Below are 21,618 nucleotides of genomic sequence, written 5' to 3' on the forward strand. Positions count from 1 at the left end.
CTTACAAGCTGTCAAATATTATGAAGTATTATGAGTGATGGTCAAATATAAAGGTTAGATAAAAGCAGCCATATAATATCTTCCTCAGGTCCTTGACATGAGAAGGTTTGAGAAACACTTTTTTAAGTCATTATTATCCTTTCAAATCTGCTAATATGCATCCTGCTTCATATGGGTGCCTTTTCAGAAGCTTTTGTCATTTATCGGTTCATACGAGTGTGAGGCAGTTACTGTGATAACGGATTCTGACAGAAGTCCAAGAGGTGAAGAATGTTTTGTGTGAGAATGCCACTGTGACGAGTCGGTGGATAAGAGTTACTATGTGCAAAAACGGTTATTAGTGTCATTAAGAGGTATGCAGCAGTCTGTTTGTTTTGCACAGCTGTCACTGCATTGGTGAAGCAAATGAAGTTTGATTGCTGGCAGACGGCTCTGCCATTATGTTTGTGGTTTAAAAAAATGTGTTTGCCTAATGGCCTCTTACGTGATTAGCACTTTCAATTATGCCAGCAGGCACAAAGCGTGGCAAAAAAAAATACTATACCATGCATTTTATTGTATTTTGCTATTGAAAATGATTTCAAGTTATAACGTATAAATCTGGCTCTTATTCCTGCTTTACAGATGAACTAAATCAGACATGGTTTGATATTAGTTTTATAATAATAATAATACAACTATTTTGTATAGCAGTTTTTTAAACTATTTTCTATAGCACTTTTTTAAACAATGTTACAAAGTGCTTGAACAACCAAAACGGCAATCAAACAACAACAATGCAATAACAGTAATATATATTAAGTTAACAGTAGAACGACAGAGCAATAACGAGCAATTTTCTCTTTTCCATGCATCCAGCAGCTTCTTCCAAGGCTCTCCGTCAGGCAGAGGAACAGATGAAGGCAGAGGCGGCAGCAGCAGCAGCGACAGCCCAGACGCCACACCCCCACTCGCTTAACTCCCTTCAGCATCTCGGACAGTTCCCCCCCCTCATGTCCAATAACAAGCAGCAGCAGCAGCAACAACAGCAGCAGCAGCAGCAGCAACAACAGCAGCAGCAGCAACAGCAGGCCCCCACAGAGCCCAGCTCAGGCCCCCAGAGTCTGAGCAAGCCACCCACCATGTCCTACGCCAGCGCCCTCCGTGCGCCCCCCAAACCCCGTGCCGTTCGCCCCGAACAGGTGAAGAAGAATAGCGACCCGCTCTCCCTCTTACAGGAGCTGAGTATAGGAAGTTCAAATGGTAGCAATGGGTACTACTCCTATTTTAAGTGAGTGTCGCCCCTCCCTCCTACGATATTATCCCCAATAGAAATAATAAAAATGTTGACAAAAATAGCAAAACTTTTACAAAAAGGCATAAAAAAACAAAAAAAAACAAAAAAGACCAAAAAAAAGATGGTGCAAAGTGCTTTTACAAATTGTTTCTATCGGTAGTTTTTGTTTCCCCACTTTTTTGTTTTAACTTTTTATTTGTAATAGTCAAATATTTCTTCTGTTTCACATATCTGTGAAAAAAAATTAAAAAAAATAAAACATTAAGTATATATAATGAATGCATTACTGGTATATATACATACTCATTATGTATATATGAATATATACTTATATTATGTACACTTGTATATGTACATAATGCTAAAAAAAAAAAAAAAGTTTAAAAAAAAGTTAAAAAATAAAATAAAAACACAGCATTCGGTTGGCCACTTAACTGCTTGCATATTTTCCCCTGTTGAAGTTGGTTATGTTGGATAAATTAGTACTACAGTTTAAGGTATTTTGTTTCATGTTGGTTTGTCTTCCTCAGTTTTGAGTGGACTTTATTTCTTGATTTTCATCCTACTGTTAGTTGTGGTAATGGCAAAAGCTAAGTGGCCAACCGATACAGAAACTATATGGAACATTGTATAGAAGTAGATACATTTTTTTCCTCTAATCTGTACATATAAAGAAAATAAATGACTGAATTGTATGCCACAGACATTTACCTAAATTTCCTAGCATTTTCATTAGAATTCATTTTCCTTTCATTCACTCTCCGATCGTTAATCTTTAGACATCCTACGTGTGGAAATGACCTCCAGTGATGAGTTTTATCGATTCAATATTACGACGTGATTCTTACTTGGAGTCGACAACAAAATCATAATGGCGTCGAAACATGACTTTAAAATTTACAGAATACAAGTGTTGATTGCACGTTGCTCTTCCCTTTCCCTGACCTGAAAATGGCACGGCAGATATCCACGATAGCAAGTGATATCCTTCATGTCATTTCCACCATTGAAAAGGGACTTCTTTTTTTTTTAAGGAATGGGTGAAATTTTTGCCGGGTTCTGTTAATATGGCAGTAGGCTATATCACTCTGAACTGTCAAGGTAGCACTTCATGGGGACTCTTTTGTTGACAAAAGATAATGTCAACAAAATATTACTGGTGAAGTTGTCTTTACAATATCTGCTGGTGAGGTTTCTTAATTGGACAGGAATTAAATGGATGGGTTTTGTGTGTGTGGGTGTGTGTTGTTGACAGGGACTGCACAGTAAAATCCTCTGTGTTAATTTAAATCGAAGAGTAGAGGGAGAGTTAACCACTTTCAACATGATCGTGACAGTTTTAGGCACATCGTTATAGGCAAGAATTGTTAAAATAGCAGATCACTATTCGTCGCATCACACGTTTTTTTTTCTATTTTTGCCATGCGACACATCGTACGATGAAGTATCAAATAGGGCTTAAGCGGTTAAATTAACACTCATGATTTTTGAAAGGCTGCCATGTTGCTGCATCGTTTCGAGGGATGGCGGAAGTGAAAGGAAGTGTGCCGAGGTCAGAAGTGTACGTCATGATGGGAGAGTAAAAATTCGGAGGAATCGAGGTGAAAGTGCCGTTTTGTCTTTGATGGTCTTTTTAGTAGTCAATGTAGTCTGTGATGTCACACATGTTCCACAACTTAAATTACACGTATTTGGTTTGTCCCAAAAAAGGACGGGAAAAAGATAGATATATATATTTAATGGAAATAGAGCATAAACCCACTCCCTGGAATTTATTGCACTTGAAAGTAACCCATTTATCATCTCTGTATTTGATCAGTTTCTCTGTCTGGTATTCATTGTACAGTTGCAATGTGTGTGAATGGGTGAATGTAATGCATATTGTCAAGCGCTTTGGAGAAATGCACCATATAAATGCACCATTTATCATAACAGTCCAATGCCCCAAATTCACATTCTCTCCCCATGCCATGTGTTGAATCGAGCTGCATTTCATTTTATTATGTCCTTAGCCTGTAATTCACAGTACTGGGTAACCATATGGACATTCTGGCTTGCATATCAGCCAGACATGTTTGTTATTGGTAAATTAAATCAGCTTTTTCTTTTTCTTCAGTTATGGAATTTCCTTTTATTTGTGCATGAATTTCATCTTGATGTACCACCAGAGATGATCCCTGAGGATCGAGGATCTAGTGCAGAAAAACTCCCTAGATAGAAATCAAGTAATCGAATCAGTGTACCAGTTGAATTAATTTAATTTTTACCACTTAAACCCCAGCATCTGAATTCTGGGAAAACGTTCTCACAGATGTAAGAGCTCACAACGCGTTGCGTTGAGCTTGCAAATTGGCTATTTTCAGCAAAGCTATTTAATGAAGAGAGAAAACAGAAAAGAGACTAGTATATAGCCCTGAGGGACAACCAGGTCAACCAACTTTGGGGTTCAGGTCGTTTCACAGCTTTCCCCATTTGAGAATAATAACGTTTTAGTTGCCCAGTTGCGATGATGGTTATCAGAACATCTAGCCATTTCATGATACTCACAAGCCAGTCAGTCCATTAGCATTTCTAGAAATGCCATCATACCTTCAGAAAGCTAATATTTCATAGCTGGTAACTTCACTTACTCTTAGGTGTGTTTTGAACAATCAACAGAATAACAGAAGCTATTTTTATTTTAAGTTTTCTCATCGTGGAAATTTAAAGGTCCAGATTTAAAACAACTTTTTTTCTTTTCTTTTTTTTTGTCTTTTTGACTTCAGTGAACAACACATACTTGTAAATATGCATTTTCTAGGTATTTACAAACAAGATTTTGGGAGCACCTCGATTTTGTAGAAGCTGTTCCAAGAAGAGGTATATGCCCTTTTTAATTATGCAAATTCACAAAAAGAAAAAAAAAATCTAGAAATGGACAACATGGACCCAGTTGGCAGTTGCAACATCTTGTAACTTTTTAGATTCATTTTGTAAGGTTGTTTCTGGCTGATTTGACAAAGGAGAATTTATGTTGCAGCTATATTTCAAATGACTCATTTTACTGTAGAATACACATTTTAAGATTATGTTGCCGGATTTTTTTCTTCTTTTTTTTAATCACCGCTTCACTGCAAAAAAAAGAAAAAGAAAAAATAATTTAAGTTCACTGGTGCTTTGTGGTTCGACAATGATTTTTTTTGTGAAGACTATATTTTCATTCTGTGCATGTTAAGACGACCTGGCTGGTTTTTATTCCTGTTTTTATCAAATGGTTTGTATTGATTTGTGGAAAAAAATAGATAACAATAATCATACTTTTGTTCACCCTACAGAGTCAAATTTTGGTATATTATTTGATGTGTACAATGACTTGTGATATTATGAACAAAACTATTACAATATTTTACTAACATGTCAATAAAATATGTAATGTCATGTATTTTTTTTTTCCCCCCTTGCAATTATTTAGCAGGGCTAAAGCTAAGGTTGCTCCCTAGTGTGTGGCATATTTTCTGAGCTTTAAATCTCTTTTGCAAAGAGTGGTGTATCAAACATCTGTTTTTCCACACAATACTTGTTGACTTATCTCTAAATTGTGCAATAAAAATTCTTCCCAGCTTGTTCAGCTTTTAGAGAACTTTCTTTTGAAAGAGAACTCGATTTAGCCACTGACACATGCACACACACACTAGCTTTTTCTGCAAGTGATGGGCTTTGTTGTCGCTCGGTATTTTTTCTTGGTCTTCACATTTGTCTCTTAATTTCTTGCTATTGTAGATTTATTTTCTAACTTAAATGGCACATCCGAAAGGGAGCAACCTTTTGCCCAGCCAGTAGAGAGCACTGTGTTCAGCCTTCTGTAAACTCCGCATCTCTTCTACTTACTGGTTTGATCTCCCTCTCTTCTGTTCTCCCCTTCACTGCAGTGAATCAATGGCACACCTGTCATCCTGTCTCCAGTCCCATTGGTTCCTCACTTGTGGGTACAAAATAATGAATTTTATCTGTTTCACACTTCAGTTCAATTGGTGGTGGTTATAATAAAGGAAATAGACTGTGTTTCAAAAGTTTCTTTTCTTTCTTTTTTTATTTGTTTCTCTATTAAAGTGTTTTTATGGAAATTGCTGTGATTCTGTGTTTTCATTGTGTTAAGGACCGCTAAGAAGTTGGTTGGCACATCCTGCCTTATCAAAACCATTAGTTGTGGTGTCAGAGGTGAGTTTAATTATTGCATGCTCTACACGGCACCATCTGCAGTGTTAATTCACCACCCAGACTTTACTGTGTACAGGTTGGTAGGTTAAGTGGGTGCCTGGAGAATCATTGTTTGTCGCAAATAAAAAACTTGGAGCATTCAAAAGTGAGTTGCGAGCCCCCGCTTTGTTTTCATGATTCTGTTCTCACAGTTTGGATCAGCACCAAGAGACGGAGGATGTGCGTTCTTTTTTTTTTCTTTGAATGCCTGGAGAATCAGACCATTGTTTTAGCTTGCTATAACAAAATGACCGCAAAATATATTATGGTCTACTCAACTCCAAAGAAATTAGAAGCTGGTGCCTGCAGTTCTGTTCAAGAAGTTTGAGTCGGTGTAAATGATGTGGACAATAATTCTTATGTCCTTCATACACCACTTGGTAGGAGGAGGACGGTCACCTTCTCAGGTGTGTACCTGGTTCTTGGTTTAACTCTCTGTCCCTAAAAGTGTTTCAATCCTCTCACCGCATTCTATTTCAAATCGCCCTGTTAGTGTTGGAAACATAATGGCTCTGTCCAAGGAGTGGCAACACCAATAAGTCTCACACCAAAAGCATTCTCAGGACTCTGTTTGGGGGGAATAGAACCGTATAATAATCAAACTTTGTTTAACAGGTAGTTTAATAATGTTATACGTTTGTGTACTGAAATCATTTTCACACAGCAGGGATTAAAGCAGTTTGGCTTTAACACAATACTTTGAAGTGTTATTCATCAAAGTGAATGATGCATGATGGGGCTGGCACACAACCTAGAACCATTGACTGTGACACCTACAGTATCATAAAACCCCACACCTTGAGATTCCTTTAAAGACATTCCCACAACCAGGATCCATTCACAATATTAATTACACATGTCACTACTTTAAACAGCCTCAGTAAATAAATACTGTAGAATCTCACTCAGCTCAACAATGTCTGGCACATGAAACCATATCAAATATAAATCCCTTTTTTTGTGCTGTGTAGAAAAGTTTGAGAATTCAAGAAGACATGTTGAAAACAAGTTTTCCAAAACATTGTTTTTAATTACAAAGAATTTGCCATAACATACAGTGTAGTGTCCTCAAATTCTACATTGTTGTATTGCTACTTTGTATTACACACCAAATCCAAAGAGGTCAGAATATTAGAGAGCAATTGTTTTGCCAACTACTTCAGCAGCCCATCTATGCAGGCCAACATCAGACAGTGGCATCAAAACAATATCCAAGCTATAGTTATATTCAAAAGCATTGTACATCTCTGATTAATAATACAAAAAAGTATATAGAATTCCTAAGGATAAGAAATAGAAAAGCAGTATTGTTCTTAACATGAAAATGCACTTTTTTTTCTTCATTTTTCATTTTTTAAACCTTTTTTTTGGTAAGTCTACCATACTGTAGGTCTTGGCTATTAGGCTAGAGTTTTTGACCGCAAGAAGTAAATAATAATTATGGTACCCTGAAGGTGTGCGATGGGAGATTATAGCAGACACCAGTGGGCAACTTAAAGGTTTCAGTCTCCCCAAAAAAATCTACAGATATTTCTGTATGACTGTGGTTTCCCTTGCGACTGGTAGCTGTTGACAAGTGAAAGAAACAAGTCTGAGACATTGTGTGTGCACCTGCTAGAACTGAACCCTTTCAGAATGTCTGTCTGGGTGTTTAGCATTCATGCGCGCACACACACCCCCTGCTAGTGTGCAATCACTCCCACTAGACTCATCATGCAGGCTTTTTCTCATGAACCTCTCAATTTGATTTGGCATTCAAGTGTGGTCTTACGTGTCCGTGAGAGGAATACATTTGAAGGTGTGATCTGTATGAAAGTCAAAATGGTTTTGTAATTGTTTAATGAAAGAACTTCAGTAACAATCTACCTATCTGTTAGAAATGACTAAATAAGTGATTCTGTTAAAGCCACCCTCCGTAGGATTTCTAAAATGTATATTTCCATTTCTAGCAGTTGGCTGAAGACTGCAGGAGCACTTCAGTCAGAGAATACATTTATGTACAAGCATACAAAACAGTGCATAAACTCAAGCTATCTGAACATGTTCACTATTCTATTAATTACATTTCAAAATGTGAAGTTTGTACTGTTTGTGTCAATATTATTGTTATTCATTGTTAATGTTATTTCCTGCCCTGCAGATGACAGCAACCCTGGGTCAATTTGTCTGTTTTATCCTGATTGGAGCACCAAATGGGTGGAATTTGCTACATAAAATTCAGGTAATTTGAAAATCTGAAAATGGTACTACTGACTTCCCATTACTTTACTGTGATTGAGTGAATGTATGATATCTAAGACACGACATTGCATTTGCAAAACCTATCCATTTGGCACCCTGATCAACAAAACAAAAAGACAATAGGGTATGTAAATACTTTCTTAGATAACCGATTTGAGCTCCATACAAAACGTAGGCTATAGTATACAACATACAGGATGAGATTAAAATAGGAAACTCCAAACACATGATGGTTGTGTTTGCTCAGTAAGGGTGGTGAACTTCCCGGCACGATTCTGGTCCATTCACACCAGTTGGGGTTTCCTCTACCTTGACCCTACACAGCAAAATCTGGAGTCTTCATTTCATTCTTTCAGAATGAAATGAACACTCCGTATTTTTGCTAATCACTTGCTCTCATGTTGAATTGGATATCTGTGATAAAAGCCAGTCACTCTCACACTCGTTGTCCTCCCCAGCATCCTTGATCCCTCCTGTCATCTTCGTCTCTCTGTGCCTTCGTCACTCCATTTGCTCTGGCTCAGCATCCATGCAGGTCTCCCAGGGGTTGCGGGGCATCTGCGGCATGGAGACGATGACCAAGGCGATGCCAGCGAGGAAGAGGAGGACAAAGCCAGAACAGGCACAAGCGAAGGACCAGGAGTATGCATACTCGATCCAGATGGTGTCCTTACTGTCAATCATGCGCGCGACCGACTGCCGCATGACCTCCAGCGAGACGAATGCACAGAGACCTGAAATTAGGAGGGGAAAATTGAGAAGTGATACCTGCAGGTCGTGCTTGAACATTTATTTCGCAAGGTAAAATGAGTCAGAATCAGTGGACATGTCATGCTGTTCTTGTCGAAAGCCCATATTTTTTCCATTTGAAATTGATTTCTGTTTTGTAGAATCTTTCTTTAAACATCTGTTTAGCGTATAAACCACATCTATGAATGCACATAATCTGTGTGTCAGTCTGTCTGCCTGTCCCAAGCATAGCTTGAGTATCGTCTGACCGATTGACTTCAAACCTGTCATGTTTCCAACTGCCAAGGACCCTGTCTGTCTGTCTGTCTGTCTGTCTGTATCCCTGATGTCATCAGTATGACGTCATAGACTGGCTGTACTCTGTACAACGGGTATTGCATAACCATCATTCCCAACAGGTATCATTCCCAACAGGTATCATTCCCAACGGGTATCATTCCCAACGGGCATTGGCATACGAGTTAACTGGTTAAGACCCGATATTGTCTGCACAGGGCATTTCATAAATTTGAACATGCAGTCATACTTCTAAAATCAATGCCATGAAATAGAATGTTATCTCTGACCTGTGTTGCACTTTCCATGACCTTATACTTTATTTAACATGTAAAGGTCTTTAATATATAAAGATCTTCCAAGACCTTACTTTACTTAACATGTAAAGATCTTCCAAGAACTTACTTTACTTTACTTAAAGGACCACTTCGCCCATTTTCAACCTATCTTCGTATCCTCTCTAATGCTCATTATAAAATGGTACCATTTCCGTGTCTCAGAGGAGGGCTGTGGACAGTTCAGAAACCTGCCTACCAGTAACATCATCGGTAGGCAGGTAGGTCATTATAAAACAAGATTATATTTTTGTTTTTTTTTACATTTGTTTATTAATGCCAGAACAATGGCTTCTATTTCAGCATGCTAACTTTCCAGGAAAAGAAAGGCTGCCGTTGCTATTAGCTTGGAATCCCAAACATTGATGTCACTGGTAGGCAGGCAGGTTTCTGAACTGTCCATAGTCTAGCAGTGAGACACCAAGTAAGCGGAAGTTGTGCCATCGTATAATGAGCAAGGGAGGACCAAAGATACGGTTGAAAATGGTTGAAGTGGTCCTTTAACACTCAACTGTCTGCAGCTAATTGAAATGTAACAAACTGCTTCAAGAATTCATACTGTAGTCAGGCGTACGTGTGTGTGCGCGTGTGTGGGTGGGTGCGTGCGTAGATGCGTGTGTGTTTGTTCACCTGCAAATGCAAAAAACATGCCAGCAGGTTTGAGTAGGTAGTCCCTTCCTTTGCCTTTCTTGTTGCTGGTGCATGAGCAAAATACAGACAGAATGCCCAAAAACATGAAGAACAAACTGAAGATGGAGATGGCAGCAGCAGAGATGTTGTACTCTGAAGAGAAACAAGAAAGAGACAGGGTGGATAATAAGTAAGTAATAATCTTAAATTGATGACATAATTTCTCTTATTAATTTTCTTCATGATCCAAAGACATGTAAACATTAACTTTTGCTATTGGTAAACCACATCAGACTACAGCAGTATAGTAATTGTGTCAGGATTCTTTGTGGGTTTTTTAATTTTCACATAAGTGTCTGAGTCTGGCACTCCAACATTCCACTGCACACACTTGTATGAGCATTATAACAAAACAAAATAAAAACTTTTCTTGAATCTAAAATTCTAAGTAGCCTACACTATAAAAGATAGCCACTATGGCTAAACACCATCTGTCTCTGCGCACAGTCACTGATAGTGGAAGATATCAGCATAGAAGATACAGTATATGTATTATTATCATGTGTTGTTGTTGTTGTTGTTGTTCTATCTCTCGATAAATTACAGTATGGCTTTTGACATTAAAGCACATAATATATAACAAAAGTTTGAATCTCTGTTTATGGAATTAAACCATGTGTGCAGTCAGTGACCTTCAGTGACAGTCTGGTGGTGTTTGAATAACGTCACCATTGAATAGATAACACGATTCTAAGAACATGGTCTGTACTGTAGGTCTGGGGCAGGGGGAGCAAGGGAAAAAGAAAGAATCAAAAACAAAGGTATCTACATTTTGCATATCGCATATCCATCCGTCCATAGAGTATGTACAGTACATGAGGTTAGACATAAGGTGCATGAGCATAGCAACTGGTATATACCGTAGGCCTACTGTTCATGATATAGACAGTGGTGGAAGAAGTACTCGGATATCTTACTTAAGTAAAAGTAGCAATACCACAATACAAAAATACTCTGTTACAAGTAAAAGGCCTGTGTTCAGAATGTTACTTGAGTAAAAGTACAAAAGTATTGGTATCAAAATATACTTAAAGTACCAAAAGTAAAAGCACTAAAATGTTTGAAAATAGCAGATCTACAAGCTCACAACACATCTCGATGCGACGTGTTGTGAGCTTGTAGATCGGCTATTTTCAAATAGCCTATGTATAAAATAGGGCTAAAGAGGTTAATGTATGTTTTATAATATAATAATTGATATCTGCAAAGTAACTAGTAACTAAAGTTTTCAAATAATTGTAGTGGAGTAAAAGTACAATATTTGCCTCTGAGGTGTAGTGGAGTAGAAGTAAAAGTACTGAAAACTGGAAATACTCCAGTAAAGTGAAAATACCTCAAAATCGTCCTTAAGTACAGTACTTGAGTAAACGTACTTAGTTACTTTCCACCACTGGATATAGACATTATGGTGCAAGACACAGCGCCTTGTACGTGCACATTTTTTATTTACAAGCTTTCTATAGCCGATGTCTCCGCTTAATCTTGCATCATTATGTTTTATAATGGCAGTGGACAGGAGGATACTTTTTTCTTAAATTCCCATTGGCTTAAAGCCAGCCCTCCCGGTTCTAGTTAAATGCTCTGATGAGGAGTAGGAGGCTAGTCTTTGATGTGCAGCACGCTCGCTTTTGGAACCATGCCCAGGGCCAGCTGAGACAGGCAGGCACTCCCCTGGGGAAGGCCATCATTTGCTGGCAGGGCGAGGATGGGCAACAGAAACCTGCACTTTCCGACAGAGTGCAAATTGAGAGATTAGTTGCCTGAAGAGCATGTTTATTTTTTACACCCCGGGGACAAAACCCCAAAGTTTCTCAACATCAAGATCAGTGTAGAAATTCATGCATGGTTAGATGGTGGGAAACCCCTTGGCCAAACCAAAAGTTGTGGATCAGTTACAAATCTAGCACGTCCTCATTATCTTTTATAACTTGGTGCCAACAATAAGTTGCCGTATTATTTTCAAGCATCCTTTTAGTGAACTCGCAGTGGCATTACCAAGCATAGCTGTACGCTGACTGCTTGAATGGTTCCGCCATTGAAATGTGTTCTTTCATCCTTACGGCTATGCCTTGCCTTCATGTTATAGCCAAATTGCTCACTCAAGAGTGAACAACGCTACATGTTGGTGGGGACTGCAGTAAATCCAGCAATTTACTGTACAGCGTGCCTTGGGAGCTAGCCATAAGGTTGTCTGTGTTTGTATGCTGCCTTCTGGATGCAGGGGGGTTGTCGTCCGCCCGCATATGCTTAAATATCTCATAGTTTGCTCTGTAGCGTGTAGCCTGTATATGCATCTATTCACATGTACTATTCACATGTACACCCTAATAATTGGGTATGACAGTAAACTCTACATGTGCTCGGCCTAATGCACAGTATATAGAAGCTGCCTGTCATAGACCATGCATGTAAAGGGTCCAGCATTCCAGCTGGGTCACTGGGAAGAACATGTAAGGAGGAGAGAGGACTGGGGGTTGATACATAACAGGAGGTCGAGATGTGTGTTGGCTACTGTATTGTATGTCTCGGCACTGTTTTGTGCTGAAGTCAATTTGCGTTCCTGGTGTTCTTGTATCTTGCATGTCAATAGTTGACACATCTTTGTGCCAGTATTGGATCAACCACATAATCAATATTGTCCCTACTTCTCTGACTAGAGACCCATGTGCTATGTGCTTCCAGTCTCTCTACATAAGAGAGACTGGATTATAATCTAGATCCTAAACTAAAATACTAAAATAACGACAAAAACTGTGTCACCAGGAGAGATAACTGTATAGCCGGTTACTGTTGTACTGCTGGATCTGTTTCTTGTTCTAGGTGAATGGAGGATGGAGAAACTGATGCAAGAAGGGTTTAAAGATTGTAAAATAAGTAAGGATGGAAGAATGGATAAATACACCATGGATAGTAAGAATGGAAGGAATGGGGATTAAAAAGAAAACAAAGAAACATGTAATTTTACACACTTGACCTAGTATATTAATCCCTCCTCGAACTTATCCCAGATTTGAATATCTTCAGGCAGAAATCTTTCCAAAATAAATCAAAATGTTTTTTTGTTTTTTTTGCCATAATAGTGAACTGTTCAGTTGAAAAAAAAAAGAAAAAGAAAAAACTCACGACAATAAACCAGACCAGTTGTGTGACTGACCTCAGCTGTGTCTGGGGAGATCTTTGTCTGTTGGCTAAGGATTGTGTGACATACGGTTTTGACATATAGCTACTCTTACTTAAACAATATGTCTTTAGGTTTACACAAATTATCAGCAGACCATTTTCTCTTTAAATGTGGAATAATTTATGTTATATGTCATGCTGCAATCTATTCTGGTAGATTGATTCTAAACAAGGAAATAAGAGACATTACTCCACTGTCCATGGATAAACATGAAGAGGTTACCCTAATAAGTCTATTGGCCTATTTATAAATCCATTACAAAGACAATGTATTTCACATTGGTGTCTCATATAACAGGCCTGCATTGTTTTGAACAAAATAATGTGTGTATTGATTTATATCCATCCATCCTTCTGTGATGCAAACAATAGGCTGCTGCTGCTCTGCTAAAAAACAATAAAAACCAATAAGACCAATGTTTGGATATAGATTAAATGTAAAACGATCCATACCTTTTTGTGTCTTATAATCCAAAATCTCACTATCTTGTCCAGGAGTGAAGTGCGCGAAGTAAGTACAGTTCTCCTCTGTGAAACAAGAGAGAATGTGGGTTAGTTCAATAGTTCTTGGACACATCATTCTGCGTAATTCCATTCATCACGCTGCTGTGTGGCAGTAATGCAGCTCAAAATCATTAAAGTCACATAACAATGTGCAGTTGATCACATTGATATACAATATGTATTCAATAAATGTCTACAGTATTATACACATTATTACAATTACAAAACATTCTTAAGACGAAATGTCTTCGTAACACCCACACAACAAAACACAGTTTTCATGACGATTCAGACATTCACCAATGTTTTCTTACTTGTATTAGTTTATCTATAGCCTACTTTGTCAATGCATCTTCTGCCGTTGCTTTATATGTGATTCTTGAATGTCCCTGATGTCCAGTGTTAATCGTTTAATGCTGGGTTGTCTGCCAAAGCTAATTCTGCATATGAAACTCATGGCTATGAAGTGTTTCTACGCTTTTTCTAAAGTTTTCTGTTTCTGATACTTGCTCCCCCCTGCACGCCAAATGACTTAAGATAATGTTACTGCTAACATTTGTGCCACTGGATCCTGGTCTGTCTTTAATTGCAGAGGTACAGTACCGTGGTAATGGCAGGCATCTCAATGACTTTGTTCAATGCATAAAGTGCTAAACCTTTGGTATTTGTCTATAGACCCAAGCAAAGCCGTCCTGGTTTATGGGATCACACAGTGAGGTTGTGTGGTGCAGGGGTCACACTACTCTTTGATGGCACGCCCGAAGTACCATATGAAGACATGTTTCACCGGTGTGGAGAGGGGTTTGGAACTTGGGATTCCCATCAAAGCATTTCACTTATCTTGTGTGCTTGCAGATGGGGGTTTGAAATAAATAGCACACATAGCATACTGTAGCAAGTTTACTGGTTTGATGAACAGAGAATTGAGTATTGCATAAACAAATCTGGAACTACGCTTCATGGAAAAAACATAAAGGTCCTCCCTGTGAAACTTGATCGTCATACTCAGGGATTTGGCTTTATTCCACCAGGACTTCTCACATACATACATACATACATACATACGTGTATGTACATACATCATACATACATAAATACATTACATACATGTTAATCCCTCTCAGCATGGCACATGCCTCAAGATGCTTTCATGTGGAAGTACACATCTGAGTATCACATCTGTGCTAGTCAGAGCATGATGGTCCATGCTGGGATAATAGTCGTTTTCCCAAGAACCCATAGCAATGTATTACAAGGGTTGCCCTTTTAAGGCAATACAATGTATCTTACATGTATGTACAGTAGGTGGCACATTTGTGACATGTTTTGTTATAATGTTTCTGAATTATTCCATGGAAGGCTCAATTAGATGCACATGATGTAGAGGCATATTAATACATACATTATATACAATTTATATAGCGCTTTTCTAGATACTCAAAGTCGCTTTACAGAAAACAGAAACAACTGTATTAGGAAAGAACTAGTTCAAAAAAGGTAAAAACATCTTTTGCATTAACTGTTGGAGCTTCTACTCTGCCGGACGCACATGGAGAGAGGATGTTTTTATGAATGAGGACAGCCTGGAAATTGAAAAAAAAAGTTGTTACTAAGCAACAGGCTCAACTGCTTTTCACACTGACAATGGGCCTCATTCACCAACCATTTTTAAGAACAAATTTCTTCTTAAGCCCCACTTATGCAGTTTTCATGATTCTGACAAGATTCTGACATTCACCAATGTTTTCTTACTTGGGATTCATTCTTAGGTAACAACATAATGTACCACACTCAAGCTTACTCTTGAATGCTGACAAATGATTGGTTCCCACATTTATATAACAGTGCTTATTAACAACACAAACACAAATGACACAAAATGGAACATTTTAGGGACATTGCATCAACTTCATTGACATTCTTTTAATATACCCTTACCCTAAACATAATCAGAATCAATCTAACCCTTAGCCCTTAAGCTAGCTGCCGTAAAATCAATGTAGTCCCCAATTAGACACAATGTCTCCATTCAACTAGTTTCATGTAAAAAAAACATCCCAAAAATGTGGCCTGCTGTATGACACACACGCACGCGCGCACGCGCGCACGCGCACGCGCACATACATACATACACACACATACATACATACATACATACATACATGCACGCACGCACGCACGCACACACGCACACACACACACACACACACACACACACACACACACACACACACACACACACACACACACACACACACACACACACACACACACACACACACACACACACACACACACACACACACACGGCAGTATTCGACATTACCCTGCAGTGATTGGGGCCAAGCTTTGTGGAAACCACTTGTACCTTTTAATAGAGCTATCCTTTATCCCCAGACATCAGACTAGGACACCATCAGCTGCCCTGCACACTTAACGTGCTAGCAATGAAGTGACACTGTCATTGTCACCTCAGTGCTTGCACGTTAACTGTCATCTTATTTAATCAAGCCTGAGAGCTGAGTTTGGTGTGTAGAGACCTCCACAGCATAATATGTCGCCTATATTGGGTCACACCTGTTGTGTGTGTGTGTGTGTGAGACGATGTGTGCGTGCACGCACGTGCGTACTCACACATGCAGTGGTGGACAAGTACTCAACCCCAGTACTCCACCACAGGTGAAAGTTGCTCCGTCAAATAGTTACTTGAGTTAAAGCACTGGAGTACTTGCTTTTAAAAATACTTCAGTATTCAAGAGTACATGCTTTTGAAAAATACTTAAAGGTATTGATCTTTTAAGTTATTTGTTATATTAAAGCGCTATGTTCTGATAGTAATCATTGCTATAGAGTGTTTGTTCAGTAACATGGGTCTCCCCTCCTCTCCAGCTTTTTAGTCAACAGAAAATAAAATTTCAGGTGGGTTGCCAGTTTCAGCCAGAGTATCATTTATCAGTTTACATTTTATTTCTTGGAATCCAATCCAAGAAATGAATGCTCATTTATTTGTGTCATCACTTCCATCTGTATCCTGTGTGAGTTCTCTCTACTGATTGGATAAAATTGGTATACCGACCTGAAAATGCATTTTCTGTTTAATGAAGAGCTGGAGAGAGTTTCACGTTACTGAACAAACCCTCTATAGCAATGAGTACTATCAGCATACTATCAGCTATTTAACACTTATATAGCAGACGTGTGGCATGCCAGCATCTGAACATGAGCCTGGTCATAAATGCCCTTGGGATTTGCCTCATGTTTAAATCCATCAGAACCAACATGATTGCACACAACTAAATTTAAAGGGACTATAGGTCACACAGTGTGTCCAAATAAGGCAAACCAGCGCTTTAAATGGTCAATCCAACCATGCAATCATTCTGTATGGAAAACCATTTCAGTGTTTAAGCATTAACCAGACATTGCTTGCACCACCTCAGTCAGTGCCCATCCCTGTACTGGTATGTTGCCACAGTTACGATGGAACTAAGCCAAATCTCGACGGTGCTTTTCACTCGCGTCGTGCCTTCGGCCCCTCCCAGAGAGTGTTGAAATTATTTGAAAGGCTATCGGCCACCCGGAGGTGCAGGTTTAGGGGTTAGTCTCGTGGGAGCGGCTTTCCGGTACACAAGGGGATCGAGAGCTATGCTTGGCTCTCGCAAGTGTCCTTGTCACTCAGGGTTGCAGGGCTTGTGGACACACTTGACTCCCCCTGCGGCTTCCACCCAAGACAGCTGGGTATTTACACAGCCTATATTTATCCCCTGTCGGTGGTCTGCTGAACACTGTGCACACCAGAAAAGAAAAAGATAAAAATCACAGATATTGGTTTTCACGTCTGTGACTGCAGTCCCTGCACACTATGGCTGTCATGGCAGCAATTATACCCAATAACCTGACTCTGACAGCTCTGTAGCTCAAGTCAAGTCAAGTCAAGTCAATTTTATTTATAAAGCACGTTTAAAAACAACCAGGTTGACCTGTGCTGTACAGCATGATAAAAACAACATAAAAAATAAACATCATTGCAAAAACATTACAAAACAGCAGAAAGTTAAATACAATGACAGACCACAAGATAAGAGCATGGGGAGGGGGTGGGGGGTGCATGGGGGGTGCAGGCTGGATAGAGAAAGATCTTAAGTGACTACACTATGTTCTGTAACTACGTTACTGTATGTGTCAGGGCATAAGACTGTCCACTGTTGTTGTTTTTTCATTGCATAGACCTACCTATCAACCTATAGGTTGTCAAAGCACATACTCATCACTGAAGTTTATGGAATCAACTCATGTTGTTTAACTCTCATTATCTGGGTTTTGTCATGAGTTGACACAACGCGGGATTGTGACAGCCAAGCTGTTAGGGATCAAAAGTTAGCAGCTTTGCTAAGATGCAAGGGTATATGCTATCCTACTACAGATGAGGGTAGTGGGCGTGATGATCACTGGACTCCAGTGAAGCATCTAGTGCACTGGAGTTGGAGTTCCTACCTTGGCAAAAGCATCTATCAAGGTCATACATTGCATACAAAGGCTGGTATGGCAGCACAACAATCATTTAAAATCTGTGTCTTAGGCGAATAAATAACAAGCTCAAAGGATTGGGACTGATTGAGATTTAAACTCTTTTACTGTTTTCTTTCACAAGATGACTTAAGTTCCGAGGTCAACAGCAACAGTTTTTGTCTACGGTATAGCATGGAGTTTACTATGGAGTTTGTTTCAAGGATTTCACAACAACGTTACATCTTCTTAGGGCCAACAGTTGTGATTTAACACAACTTACGTAAGATGTGTATTCAGCACAACTTCAAGCTCCATGAGGACTATTTTAGATTGAAGTTCTGGGTCACAGTAAACATGTTTGGCGAACTCAATCTATCTCCCGCATCAGGGGATGTTATGTTGTGCTTGCTTGTTGCTTGTTGCTCTGATGCTTAAGGGCGGGGTTAGAAAGGAAACACTCCATCAACACTATAGTTATAATATCCTTGTATGCATTGCTTTTGAAACATCTGCAATGTATCCTAGGGTAAAATCTTTAAAAAGATCATTGGGAAATATAATCTACAGCGAGAGAGAGAGAGAGAGAGAGAGAGAGAGAGAGAGAGAGAGAGAGAGAGAGAGAGAGAGAGAGAGAGAGAGAGAGAGAATTTAAAGTATCTTTAGATACTTAAAAATTCTGGATTCTTTTATGAAAGAGGTGAAAACTGACACCAACACAGATCTTGAATAGTAAAATTTAAATTATAGTGGATGCATATCACCAAGGAAGACCATCATCTCAACCTTTCCTTTGTTTTAACCACTTGATATTTTCCTTTGTTGTTATTGTCTTTTTGTTCATGTCTTGTCTTTTGTGTGGACCCCAGGAAGAATAATCTTCAGTACGATGATAAAGTAATAACGGAATCTGTTATAAACAATAGAATTTCTACAAAGCATTAGGAGAGAGTAGAGGAAGCTCAACACTATACATAAAAACAAATGGGAATCAGAGCTTATTTAAAAAAAAAGATGAGAGTGGTATAACATATATAACACAGTGTAACTCATGAGTAGCCTATGTTTGTTTTGACAGCCGAATTAGGTTCTTTATAACATACCAGATTTAAAGCATATAGCTAAAGAGCCACCCATGTTGGAGGCTCTGGCAACCTGTAGACAAACCATACCCATTGCTGGAGCTACACTAAATTAAAGGCGCTGTAAGTGATTATTGGTTAAAACAAAAAGCATTTTGTTAAAAATAAAGATCTATGTGCAGATAGTAATCATTGCTATAGTGTTTGTTCAGTAACAGGGGTCTCCCCATCTCTCCCGTTCTTTAGTAAAAAGAAAATACATTTTCACATGGGACACCAATTTCATCCAATAAGGAGAGAGATCCCATTCATCTGTTTTAATAGTGACCCAGTTCAAAATTTGTCTGCTAATTCTTTTTGTCTTTATCTTGTGTCTTGTATGTGTTCTCTCTCCTGATTGGATGAAATTGGTATCCTGACCTGAAAAGCATTTTTTGTTTACTAAAGAGCTGGAGAGACAGGGATATATCTCTGTTACTGAACAAACACTGTCTGTAGCAATGGCTACTATAAGAATACAAAACTATTTTAACACTTATTTTAACAAACAAACAAACAACACGTTTAAAGCCTTTCTTGAATAATGAAAATGCAACAGTTGACGACATTATGGAATATGTCATTCCAAACAACTGTGCTGTGATGTACGTAGGGATAATTGAGAAGGCTGTACAAAGAAGAAAAAGATATCTGGCAAAAAAGCTATAACAAGAAACTGGTATGAAGCTGAGCCTCCAGGGAGAGAACCATGGTTTTAAATGATCTGGGATTCAATCGATAAAACTGACATATCAACTAAAAACTAAAAGCAATATCTTTGAGAAGAACTTGGGAAAAAATGTATTATTTACATGAAACTAACCAAACTGGTATGTTATGGAATAACTGAAAAAGTGCTCCGACAATTGATTTTGTTGCATTTGTATGTTGTATTGTTTGGAGCTGTTTTATAGAAGCTTTCAGATGCTGAAAAGAATCCAGATCCTCAAGGTTTCGTGTGAATGTGAATGCACTCTTGTTCCATTAGACAAGCATGCAGGGATACAGAGCCAGAGAGTGTGCTGCTGGGTTTATACAAGCAGCAGATGTTATTTACATCTTGCATAGCTTACAATTCACCAACACGTGTATATTGATTCCCCTTATATAGTATACTACTTTAGGTGGGTCTGCCAAACATTATTAGAATATGCTTTATCCAAGCCTCTCTCTTTAAATCTCTCTTAATCTTCAGTCAGAGTGAAGTTTGTAGGCTATGGTCATATGACCTGCCCAGCGATCAAAAGCTCTATTCTTAGAAACCTGACGAGTTCTGTCTGGGCTGGGTTTCCCCAATGCACCATCGTATACTCTCGTTGTAGCTTTTGGTTTTACACAGTCAAACCCTCTGTATTTCATCCTTCAGATGAGACTCACTCATTACCTTGGTCACTCCTGAAAAGCGTGAGGCCCTTTCTAGCTGTCAGTCAGAAAACAATGCCTTGAGACACCAGCACTACACTGTACAGTATATGAGCCATTGTTAAGGATAATCTCACTCAAGTGACCACCAAAGACCTCATGGTTGACTCAGCAATGGATCCTGTCAGATCTCTCACCTCCAGGTAGGCTCAGGGGCCCACAACCGCGCCCCTCCACATAGTTGTCCTCGGTCATGTAGATGTACTTCTTGCACAGTCTCCACAGGCCAAAGTGGGCCGCCTCACACGTCTGGTTGAGTTGGGTGGGATCCACCCGCGGGCTGAGCACGGCCCAGTAGTCCGTCACCACCGCCGAGAACATGCACGCCATGCCCACCAGGAGCACGAAGATGGCGATGTTAATCTTGGTACGTTTGTGCATGCTGCCACTAGGCTCGCGCGCCTCTTACAAGCCGCTCCTTTTCCTGAGTTAAGAAAACAACAACGAAGGACCCAAAAGACTCAGCCCCCCTCCAGAAAAAAACAAGGGCTACCCTCAAAGGCCTCGAGGAGATGATGTTGGCTCTGTAGATGGATCCTGGATTCTGTCCTGGAGAGATGAGCGTGTGAGGAGAAGGGAGGGAGGGAGGGGGGCTTCTCTCCTCAGCAACCACAGCAAGCCTCTCCTTTGTCTGTATTATCTCCACTTAAGTTGTCTCTCTTCTTGTCCCTGTGCTGCAAATCTGTGCGTTTGGTTTGAAGGGAAAGGGGCCAGGCTGCTACTACTATGCCCTAGTTTCAACTCCCCTTCTCCCTGCCCGCTGTCGCACAACTGCCAGCTCAGAGCCACAGCTGTTGAGATTGATCAAGAAAGTTGATGACCACACCAACTAACTGCCGTGGGCGGCCTCCAGGGTGGGGTGGGGCAGGGGGAGTCTAACGTCCGGGTGGGGTGGGTGCTATAAATGAGACCAGTGAGTCAAGTTGTTGGGCCGCCCGCCTCTCACGTTACAGCACAGGTGGGGGTGCATGAAGCGCCACAATAAACCAACTCACGCAGACAGTTCTTTGCAGTGCATATATTATTTTTTCCCCACGGTTTGATTTCCTCACAGTGCTCTTTGTGGTGAGAAGCTGATGTG

The 21,618-nt window shown here is 39.5% G+C and overlaps 2 protein-coding genes across 3 annotated transcripts in view; one reads left to right on the forward strand and one right to left on the reverse strand.

The window, feature by feature from the left end:
- Positions 1-5,379, forward strand: part of helz (helicase with zinc finger) — a 70,954-nt gene extending 65,575 nt beyond the window's left edge. For both annotated transcript variants that reach the window (XM_080444960.1, XM_080444959.1), the window contains exon 33: positions 862-5,379. In XM_080444960.1, coding sequence (XP_080301086.1) covers positions 862-1,274 — 413 coding nt within the window. In that variant the 3' untranslated portion in view covers positions 1,275-5,379. The remainder of the gene's footprint in view (positions 1-861) is intronic.
- A 1,343-nt stretch (positions 5,380-6,722) lies between these two features.
- LOC308099549 (voltage-dependent calcium channel gamma-1 subunit-like) lies at positions 6,723-21,317 on the reverse strand. Its single transcript, XM_080448287.1, has 4 exons — positions 20,675-21,317; positions 13,438-13,512; positions 9,745-9,897; positions 6,723-8,487 (listed from the first exon to the last, which is right to left on the reverse strand). Exons 1-4 carry the CDS (start codon positions 20,916-20,918, stop codon positions 8,255-8,257), a joined length of 705 nt encoding a protein of 234 aa, XP_080304413.1. The 5' UTR covers positions 20,919-21,317; the 3' UTR covers positions 6,723-8,254.
- Positions 21,318-21,618: the final 301 nt, after the last annotated feature.

This window comes from Gymnoscopelus braueri, assembly GCF_963280865.1.
Source record: "Gymnoscopelus braueri genome assembly, chromosome: 2".
NCBI classification, from domain to species: domain Eukaryota; kingdom Metazoa; phylum Chordata; class Actinopteri; order Myctophiformes; family Myctophidae; genus Gymnoscopelus; species Gymnoscopelus braueri.

What these genes read in the sequence shown, in the direction of transcription:
- LOC308099549 (XM_080448287.1), bottom strand. Translation starts at nt 20,918, where the DNA reads ATGCACAAACGTACCAAGATTAACATCGCCATCTTCGTGCTCCTGGTG. An exon ending in GCCCCTGAGCCTACCTGGAG is followed by an intron (nt 13,513 to 20,674) that starts GTGAGAGATCTG and finishes CTTGTTTCACAG; the next exon opens with AGGAGAACTGTACTTACTTC. An exon ending in CATGTTTTTTGCATTTGCAG is followed by an intron (nt 8,488 to 9,744) that starts GTGAACAAACAC and finishes TCCTAATTTCAG; the next exon opens with GTCTCTGTGCATTCGTCTCG.